Below are 11,168 nucleotides of genomic sequence, written 5' to 3'. Positions count from 1 at the left end.
CCATGTAGCTTTGGAGTTTTTTCTTCCTCATTACTAAAACCCTTCATTTAAAAACTGCATTTTGTGTTTACTTGTGTTATCTTTGACTAATGTTTAAATTTGTTTGATGATCTGAAACATTTAAGTGCGGAAAACATGCAAAAAAGTAAGAAATCAGGAAGGGGGCAAACACTTTTTCACACCACTGTATGACCCTCTGACTATTTTGAATGATGCTAGATTCTGATATGAAAGGCAAGGAAGGAGGAAGGGAAAGAGAGAAAGCAGTAAATCATCCATGTGAATCATTCTCTTGGTCCTGTACAGTAACTCTAATCTACTGCAACCACTTTGGCTACACAAATATTTGAAGCTCTTAAGTCCCAAGGAACAACAAATGTGGTGGCAACCTTTTAATGCTTTTCATTTGCTCTTTCTTTCTTTGGTCTGCGTCTCTTTCTAAATATTTGTGGAAATAAAGATTAACTGTCGGGGGTAAAACAAATCTGCAGTTACGTTTCTGTGTGTGTGTGTGTGTGTGTGTGTGTGGGGACTGTGTATGCCTGGGGCTCTCTGTAGGGGTTCTCTCATCCTGTGGTTTGATTTGTATTGGCATCATGCTGGGATGGCCTAAGCTGTGTCTACCGCTGTTTCACCAGAACAATCTAATTGTCAAAGCTGTTATGCTGGGTCACACCAGAGCACAGTGAGGCAGAATGAATGGCGAGGGAAACTCCAGGGACCACTAAAGCCCCGTTTCCACCAAACATTTTCGGTATGGTTCCTTTGGAACTGAAAGTAACCTAAACATTTTCGGTATGGTTCCTTTGGAACTGAAAGTAACCTTCAGACATAGGCCCCGTTTTTACGATGATTTCAACTGAAAACGGTAAACTTTAGTTGCGTTTTGGCCGATCGTTTACACAACAGCAGCGTTTTGGGTGCCTGAAAACGCAACGTTTTGAGAACGGGTTCCAGAGTGCAACTTTTTGGAAACGGTAGCGTCTCTGTTGTCATGTAAACTTGCAATATGTAGTTGCTCTGAAAACGGAGACTTTTCGCATATGCGCATTACGGTTCTAGTCACTAGGCATGCCGACCGTCACAACAACAATGCTGAGCTCTGTTTGTGCTGCTCACCCTGTTGATTTGAAGTGAAGTGTAGATCTGTTACTGTAGCAACTCCACCTCGTCGTCCATCCAGACAAAGTTATCTGTACATGCTTTCGCCATTGTGTCTTCTTTGTTTTGGTTTGTAATCACAGCGTTGTAGAGGAAGGCGCTTCAGCGCAGGCGCATGACGTCACGCGGTGGTGTTGCTTTGCAAATATACACTGACACCCATTGGCCTGGCGTGCATACTACAGCGTTTCCAGTAGATTTTGCAGCTCCGTGTGAACGGGGATCGTCGAAGTTTTTTTAAAATGCAAAGGACAGACTTTTCCATTTTTAGAGAAACCGTTGTCGTCTAAACAGGGCCATAGACTTCTTTCCACTGCAAACCGTACCTTTACATGTGGGCGGGGTTATTGTCACTCACTGCTCCGTCCAGCACTCACTGTATTTCCTCATTATCGGTGACACAGAGGCACGCCAGCATTTTCAGAACAAAACAAAACAGGCTGCATTGAGAGTCTTTATCCATGTTATATTTAAAAATAGCGGGTTTGTGCATTTAGTCCTTCTCAGTCAAGTTCAGGGGCCTAGTGTTGCGTTGGCCTGACGCTACACGATCCTTTTCTTTTCTCCGAGTGAGGATTAATATATGCAGTTCACATAACCCAGCCGAAATTAATACACATCAACGCTTGAAGATCCACTCCTTAATAGAAGTGTATGTCATATAAAACTAAAGTAATGGTCAAAGTTGTCATATGGAATATTTAAGGTGTGTTGATTGAGTCACGTTGTCAGCTTGTTCATTGAGTGACATTGCGAGTTAATGCAGCAAACCATCCTTTCATTGCATATTTACAGTTTACTAATTAAACTCTCCACGATATGAACAGTGGCTTCTCCCTGATAACCAGCCACAACTCAGACCTGAGTGGAGTGACCGTCCGCTGCTGACCAAGCACCGGACTGCAGTGTTCACAGCTCCACCTTTTAGTACCAGATCTGTGTGCTAGGTACCCCAACAGAAGGGGTACCAAAAATGGTAACGGTAAGAAACGGTTCCATCGGTAATATCCACAACTTTTCACAGTGGAAACGGAAAAAAATCAAACCGAACTTGACCATACCATACCGTACTGCTCGGTGGAAAAGGGGCTCAAGGTGAGCATGATGGCAGCCATGTGAATAACAGAGGTAGCTGACCTGGCAGAAAGAAAAACACTGGCTGGAGCTCTCTGTTTTTCTTAAGTAGTATAATGTGACAAAAACTCAAATAAAACATGTTAAAATGGCTTTTTTAGATGTAAAATGATGACTGGAAATCAGATTTTTCATTTGCTATTGTTAATTTGTAACTTGTATCACTATCACTATAACATGAACTTATTTGAACCACTGCTGGTTTACTTGAACCAACTGCCAAATACATTTTTTCTAAACATGATTGTAATCATTCCCTTCAGTATCACCAAGAACCCTCTGCTACAAGGCAAGAAGCCAACACTGTCATTTAGAAAACTCCCCTATGGGATTACCTCAACATCCCTCACCCGACTTCGCATTAAACATTCAAAAATTGGGCTTTCAGTTCTCTGTCTCCACACATTTCTAGGAGGCCCTAAGTAGGGCTTGGTATCCCCACTGTTTTCTGCATCATTTCGATTTCCATTCACACGGTTCCCACTCAGTTCCCTCAACTGTAGTATAAGTGGAACCACAAGCGCAGGTAAGATATGTCAGAGCCTTTGCTTCCTAAGTGCCTACCTCTCTCAGATCCCAAAACTCAAGTTTTTAACACACATTCTTTTTTTTATTTTTCATTAAAGTCTCAAGCTTCTGTTGAGATAGCCCTAAAGACATGACTATGACATCAGGAGGGCTATTTCTTTTTAATTGTAGAAGGCTATGTCACATTACTCATAACAAGTAATGCCTACCATACACAAGAAGACTTGTAAAACCATTGCCTTACATCTAAAGACAATGTGCATGATTCACTGTCTTGAGATATGAGATGGTGTCAGACCTTATATATATAAGTTTATTTAAAGATGGGGCTGCAACTAAACCTGCCCACTGTTTTTCCTTCTCTTTTCTATCATGGTACAAATGGGACAACATGTCAGAGAGGCACCGTTGTACACTCTCTACCTATGTTGCCGCTTCCTGTGTGGTGCGAGAGAGAGCACATCCGTTGGTTAACAGTGGTCACATCATCGAACTTTACTATTTGCATGAGCCAAGACCAAAAACTTATAACATTAAATATGCTTGGTTTTATCAGAACGTCTAGACAAGATAAAGACTGACTTGAGACAGCTCTGAGTTTTATGACCATTTTACACCAAACCATCAAGATTGAGGGAACATGCCACAACCTTAGCAAAACTCTCCTGATTTTAATCAAAACTGGAAATTTGTCTGCAACAGTGACACTGCTTGAAAAGTAATTTGGTGTCACGCCTGTATAAACTGAACTCCCTGCAGATTTTTTTTTTTTTTACCTCTGTTGGTGCTGTGGAGTCTGTGTGGGTCACCATTTTGTTTTTTAATTTAATTTTTAATTTAATTTTATATACTTTATTAATCCCCGAGGGGAAATTCAATTTTTCACTCTGTTTGTCAATTACACACAGGTCCGAACACACACATGCACAAACTGGACCTATACATGCACTAAGTGGAGAGATGTCAGAGTGGGCTGCCCATGACAGGCGCTCAGAGCGGTTGGGGGGTTCGGTGCCTTGCTCAGGGGCACCTCGGCAGTGCCCAGGAGGTGAACTGGCACCTCTCCAGCTACCAGTTCACAATACATATTTTGGTCCGGACGGGGACTTGAACAGGCGACCCTCCGGTTCCCAACCCAAGTCCCTATGGACTGAGCTACTGCCGCCCCATTTGCGCCCCATTTGCGCCCCATTTGCGCCCCATTTGCGCATGTGGGTGACCCAATTCACCATGCTTTCAATTATTTCACTGTTGAATAGGTGGTGGTAACACACCAAGTAGGGATATGTACTGAAACTCATTATTTAAGGGGCCCTGGGGCCAAGATATTAAAGACCGTGGTACTGATGAGCTCCCACATTAATGGTTCTACTATCAGTACTGGAGACAGAAGATATATCTCTTGTTTATTTAGGTTACATAAACATTATCTTGTACAGTTTTTTTTCACCAACTCCATTTCTAATTTGCTATAATATTAAGACATTCGTCACTGATGTATTTTTGCTATTTTTGCAATCCAGGAAAGGGCTGTCTGTATCGGAGCCTCGGAGCCTGCTGCGTGAGCAAGGGGTGTATGGAGCTAGAACAGTCTCAAAATGAATAAATGCAGTCAGAAATTAATAAATGCACAAAAAAGGATTCACAAATGTATTTGGGGATTATATATATATATGACTTCCCTGCATTTGTGTGCAGCCATGTGTGTTCTGATGGAGACAATAGCCCCTTTTCCACCAACATTTCCATGAACTTTTATTATCAGGAATGTATTTACCTGGGTAAAAGAATTCCTGGTAATCTGTGAGGTTTGCGTTTCCACTGCACCTCAAAGTTCCGGATAATTTATTCAAATTAGCATGATGACATAGATGATTCGGCATGTGCCCTGTATTTGGCTCTGCCATTCCTGGCTGGTTATGTGCTGGTAAAGAGTTGGGGCTGTTTGTCTCAGCCAGCAAGCAGCCAGCTAAGTTTTAGAGTATTTTAAGATAAGTGTCAAACTAAGTTAGTCTACGTAGAGAGAGCTGTCATTTGAGCTTATTAGTAACAATTCGCTATCAGCTGAACTAGCTGTCCTTGTATAAGACATAACGTTAGTGTCGGTGGATGAGAGACTGTGGACGGAGCATATTGAATATCGCTGTCTGCACGCATGCATGCATGTTCATGCTTACTGAACACATGTATGGATAAAGTATTGGCTTCTTACTCGCTAAGGTTTAATGTCACTTACAGTAATGAATGAAATGAAATAAAGTTTGCAGCGGCTGCCCCTACCAGGAAGTGCGGAACGCTGCAAGTGTGTGTTCCACCGATCAGTGTTCTTCGGCAAACAGCCCCGCCCCTCAAGAACTCTGGGTAATCTGAAAAGTCCTACCCCAACACTAGGTACTTTTTCCAGGGTAAATTTGGGGTTGAGGGAAAGTTTTTTACCCGGGTAATTTCGGTGGAAACGCACAGAGGTTTTTCAAAATTCTGGGTAAAAGTTCCTGCGGTGGTAAAAGGGCTAACTTGCCAACAGTTTGCAGGGCTGGTGTAGAGATGCATGCCCGGGGACACAGCAGTTGCCTGTTATCAGACTTGCTTCCAGATGGTATATTTCAACCTGCGCATAGTGCCCACTAGTGATGGCCGAATGAAGCCTCATGAGTCATTAGGGCCCGAGCACTGACCTCAGTGCCAGGACCCTATTAAAATTGAAGGAATTATTATTACTAGTCCATACCCACTGAGTGCACAGTTGCCCACGTACAGTTTCACATGGTGTGTGTTTGGGATACGGGTCATAGGAAATTGCAGATTAAATAGTCAACTGAACCCATTAAGAAGAGCAATGTATTCAGACAGAGTTTTTGTGAATTTGATATTACGATTGCTTTATTGAAAGTACAGTAGTACCATTGCCAATAGTGTGATAGTTAGTGGGCTAAAACTGTACATTAGTAGTTGAGGTAGCACGTTGAAAGGCAGATAGTTAAAGTGTTTAAAAAAACATTCTGCCACAGGGGGAGCCACAGCGATCAGTCACATTTTTGCCATTTTTAAGCATTTTTCTGTTGTTATAGCGCCACCCAGTTGCCAATTAGAGTTAAATTTCTCCAGTCACCTTGAGGCGTCCTGTTCTACATATCTACCAAGTTTAGTAAAAATCGATATGGCGCTTAGGCCTAGATAAGAAATTAGCTCTCTAGCGCCCCCATTTTGTTTGATGGGGTCAATAATGGAGGGGTCCCCTCAGATTATGTGTGGTCATATGCCTACAAAGTTGCGTGGTGATCGGTGAAACCCTTGAGATGTCATGCACCTTTATGTGATGAGCTACGCCCTCCGCAATATTCACTGCCTTATAGAAGCTCAGTTTTAGTAAGTTTTCCAACTTTTGCCATGAGGGAACTTTAGATAATGGTCCCTAGATTATGTTCACCAAGTTTCATGCAGATCGGTCAAACTTAGTTATGGATTCTTGAGGCAAATTTGTTCCTCATGAGGAGAGACATCTCTGTGCAAAGTTTCATGTCTCTACGACATATGGGACATGAGATATGCCCATTCAAAGTTTGCAATTTCAATCGGTTGCTATAGCGCCCCCCTCTGGCCAACTGATGTAATATTGCTTCATTCACATCCTCCCATGACCCTCTACCACTGTGCCAAATTTCACATGGCTTGACCAAGTCAGTGAGGAGAAAAACGTGGAATAGACACACAGACAGACATACAGACAGACAGACAGACACACCCACAGATAGTGAGTTTTCGTTATTAGTAAGAAAGTAAGATTATTTTTCTGACAAATAAATTGCCTTTTTGGGGGCTTTAACATACTCAAAAACTCGCCCATTTTTGTGTCCGCTTCAGTCCTTGTGTAAATTATGGTGTGATATTGCTTTTGTTTATGGGCGGGACAAAGTGACTTGGCCACCCCCTAAACAGCAGCCCCCGCGGCATGTTTCACCGACATGCACGAAAATCGGTACATACCTGTATCATGCCCAGATGCACAAAAAAGTCTCTTGGACCCATTGCCTAAACCCAACAGGAAGTTGGCCATTTTGTATTCCGCAGTCTTTTTTTTGTTGGCGTCGCACGTTGTGATTTAACGAACTTGTCCTACAGATTTAATCTGATTGGCTCCAAACTTGGTTTATGTGAGCCTGACTACCTTGTGACTACAAGTTATAACAGGATCTGCCCAATGTTGAATGGTGCGCCCGCTGCAGAGCGTTGAATTTTGAGGTCTCGCCATGAAAAACAAAATTGCTATAACTTTGGCATAAATGGTCCGATCTCCACCAAATTTCACATGATTCATATTAGTCCCAACCTGACGCCATTTACATAACCATATTTCCTGATAGTCATAGCGCCACCTATTGGTGACAGGAAATTACATGTTTTACACTTTAATGTGCTCCTCCTGGCAGGTTGACCATATCCAGCTCAAATGTGGTCATAAAGGCCTGAAGAAATTGGTTATGTTATATTGTGAAGATGTTGAAGTGCCACCAAACGGGGTGGCCATAATGACACGGTGAAGTTGGATGTTTTGCCAAAACACAGGAAATGGCATTAACTTAAGTGTACTTGGTTCAATCTGCCTGAAACCGGACACACTTCTTAATAGTCTAGGCCTGGACATGTAATATGAGTTTCCTCGATGGGTGTGGCAAAAAGGCTTGGCGACGCTCTAAAGTGCAGCCCCCACCGCATATTTTACCGACATGCACGAAAATCGGTACATACCTGTATTATGCCCAGATGCACAAAAAGGTCTCTTGGACCCATTGCCTAAACTCAACAGGAATTCTGCTATTTTGAATTCCGTGGTGGTCATTTTTGGCGTTTTAACAAACTTCTAAATATTTAATTGGATTGGCTCCAAACTTGGCTTATGTGAGCTTGACTAACTTGTGACCAAAAGTTATAACAGGATTTGCATGCGGTGTCTAACTTTGAAAAATTAACTGCCGCGTCAGCAGGCGTCCTGCCAACCCCCCCGAGTTGCGTGAAGGTGCGAGGGCCCGTTCATCGCTGCTTGCAGCTTTACTTTTCTTTATTTTCTGAGCCCACTAGATGGTGCTTTTTTGTTCAACAAAAGGTTTAAAACACAGTGAATTGCCATTCTTTGAGCCTCTCTTTCAACTAAGAGTGCCATCTAGTGGGCTCAGAAAATAAAGAAAATGCTTCATGAGGCTTCATGAGGCCATCACTAGTGCCCACAGGCAAGAACAGGCTCACAGAAAACACTGCCTGAGGGCTCTAAAAGATCACAACATGTCTCAAGCAAATTCATGGACCACTGGTGTTTAAATGTTGATGAACAGGACAATGATAAAATTAACTTGATCCTGAATTCAATGATCACAATCGCACAAAGACTAGTCTGAGTGGGCGGAAGTTCGCTGCATAGATCAGCCTCTCATTGGGCGGAACGAGCCACCCGTTGAAGTCCCGCCCTACCACCTCCGGTTGTGTAGCAGTTTTCAAGCGCACCGTTGCTGTGGCACCGCCAAGAACAATTGTGATTGGTTGAAAGAAATAAAAAAAAGCCGGGGCGTTTTTTTCTCCAATCTTAAAAGTGAGAGTCGGCGCAGCCAGACCTTTCTTTTCTTGAGAAAGGTCTGGTGAGCGAGACTACATAAAGACTACAGTTCCTGTATTTTTCCATTAAATGTATCAGGTAAGCTCCCTAGACACAGCCAAAAATGGTCCTCTGAAGCTGTGAATAGAAAAGCTGGGCTTGTGCTTCTCTGCTGACTGCTTGGTCTGATCCTAAGATCCCCTAAGATACTGTGTCTTCAGCCACCTGTCAACCATCCTCACCACTGAGGTCTCATGGTCAGTGGTTAGAAGAGGCGTGTGTACTTGTCTGTTATGCAGTGTGTTAATTGTGTGCCAGTCAGTGTGCTTGTTCTGGTCTTTATCAATATTTGGCTAAACTAATGAGAGTAATGAATGTAGACAGCCCAGCGTGTGTTGCTGTGGAGATCAATGTTACCTGCAGAGCCACACGCTTTAGCCTTTCGTCATCCAGCTCTCCTCGTAGCTCAGCTATTTCTTTCCTGGAGAGAAACCCACACACATACACACTCATTAACACATGTATACTCCTGCAGCATTTTGAAATTGTTCAAACCCATGAAGTAACTGCTATGCGTTCTTTGGAGATTAAAAAATCCCAAACAAAGGTGAGCTTAAGTTCTACAAACAAAACCAATGTCAGTGCATTAAGTATCATCATGAAGCACTGCATCCTAAATAAGTGAACTGGGTTGATGGTTAATGTTCAGTGAGCCACATTACTGACTGGATTATTGTGTAATGTGTCAAACAAATGTACAGGGTGTATTTTTTGAAAGACACACTAAGATGAAAATGCATCAGCACATTTTTTACTGCTTTTTATGCTAGTATACCGACACCCTGTTTTAATCCACACTGAGTGTTATTACATTTGCTGGGCCTTGAGCAGCTCCACAGACAGCAGCAGCTCTTTCATCTGGTTCCTCAGCTCATCCAGCTGGGAGCTGGGCTCTTCAGGTGCCCTGCTGCCCTGCAATGTGCTGTCTGAGCTCAGGGCTGCAGTAGGGGTTGGCTTGGCCTCGGTGCTGACCGTGGTGAGCCTGTGGAGTGACGGTGACTGGGATAAGGTGTTTGTGGAAGGCTGTGAAGATAAAAAGAGGGAGAAAATGGAAGACAGAGTTAGACCGACAGGTTCAGCAAATACAATTAAAGAAAAACAATACTAAATTAAAGCTGCAAGCAGCTGTGACCGGGCCCTCCCTCTCCCGCGCTATCGCGGGGGGCCAGCAGCACGCATCACTGAAGCGGTTATGTGAAAACTCAAAGTAACTTAACCCTGACGTGGTGTGACGTTTCATCTTCCTACTCCAAGAAAATCCCTATGGGGAGGGTTTTTTGAAAATTTCAAGGGGGACTACAGAGGCATTTTGTCCCCACCATGGGCAACGGCCCTATCAGATGTAAGAGCTCGCCATTCTTGACCTGTGTATCAATTTCGTGAGGATATGAGGTCGCTGAAACCATCAAAAAGCCAACTGATTTGGTGGCGAGGGCGGCGTCATAGCCGCCACACCCCTTGACATAGAGAAAAGCTTTTAATAACTTTTGATCAGCATGGTCTCAGGGGCTGAGGCTGCCGAGCAACCAGGGGCTGCGGGGAGATCCAGAGCAGGCATGGATTGGTGGTGTAAATGTGGGGCTTACTGGCCACTTTATTAGGTACACCTGTGCAATCTAATACAATCCAATACAACAGCTCTGCCACACATTGTATGTGCTTTTACTTTTTCAGCTTTTGTCAGAAAGGTGATTATTCTACTTTATTATTGAGGTCGTAGTGGGTGGTGTTGGTGTACTGGAGTGCAATATATTTAAAAGTGTTCCTAATATTTGTCCCCCTCAATTAGACAAAATTAGGAGGCCACCCCAGTACACCACCACCATTCACTATGACCGCAATAATAAACAAAGTAGAATCACCACTTTCTAGACGATGTCAACAATAACCGAAAATGTATAAGCTTCGGGGAAAAAAATCATGGTATAGTCATTCTACTGGATTGCATTTGATTAGACAGGTGCACACAAAGTGGCCAGTGACTGTATGTTACATACATACAGTATTTCCTCAAATAGTAGCCGGGGCCACTATTAACAAAAAAATAATTTGGGACCAGGCTACAAATAGGGGCAGGCTACTGTTTGAAGGAGGCTTTTAATAAAAGAAAAAAAAAAATCACAGCCAAATTTGAAAATACAAATACTGTATTTTTTCTTTATTGAAACAGCAGAAATATTTATGTAAACTTGTCTTTACAGTAAAAATTTTTTTTCTAGTATTACAAATAAAGTACTGTATTATTTACAGTAACAAACTTTACTTTAACAGTAAAAATAGTTTTTGGTGTTCACCACTATTTACTACAGCATGGTGTACTAGTTGTCCTGCCTTGAAACAGTGAATCATCTCATCCTCTGTCCCATCTGCAGCCACCGTGATGCCACACACCTTACAAGACAACATGCCAAATTAATTTGAAAACTAGGCTACATTCATAATTATGACTTTTTATCTCACATTTTTGATTAGGAATGGCGATTTTTTTCCATTACTACTGAAAATGGGCTTCCATAGATAAAAAGATGGTTACGGTAAAAATATTAGTGCCAGAGGCGGTCCTGGCTAGTTTTACGCCCTGGGCAAACCATCCCTCGGCGCGTCACTTCACAGCTGTCCAAAACATGTGGTTTGTGCCAGGCTGACATGATTGCCAGTATTTTTTCATTATTGCAAGAAATTCCATTGACTCATTCACAAG

At 42.7% G+C, this 11,168-nt stretch overlaps 1 protein-coding gene across 2 annotated transcripts in view; it reads right to left on the bottom strand.

The window, feature by feature from the left end:
- cd2ap (CD2-associated protein) overlaps nucleotides 1–11,168 on the bottom strand; it is a 289,563-nt gene that overhangs the window by 6,841 nt on the left and 271,554 nt on the right. For both annotated transcript variants that reach the window (XM_050058858.1, XM_050058859.1), the window contains 2 exons: nucleotides 9,279–9,490; nucleotides 8,825–8,888 (listed from right to left, as the gene is read on the bottom strand). In XM_050058858.1, coding sequence (XP_049914815.1) covers nucleotides 8,825–8,888; nucleotides 9,279–9,490 — 276 coding nt within the window. The remainder of the gene's footprint in view (nucleotides 1–8,824; nucleotides 8,889–9,278; nucleotides 9,491–11,168) is intronic.

This window comes from Epinephelus moara, chromosome 12 (genome assembly GCF_006386435.1).
Source record: "Epinephelus moara isolate mb chromosome 12, YSFRI_EMoa_1.0, whole genome shotgun sequence".
NCBI lineage: Eukaryota > Metazoa > Chordata > Actinopteri > Perciformes > Serranidae > Epinephelus > Epinephelus moara.
The sequence above is the reverse complement of the archived record's forward strand: the minus strand, read 5'-3'. Positions and strand labels throughout refer to the sequence as shown.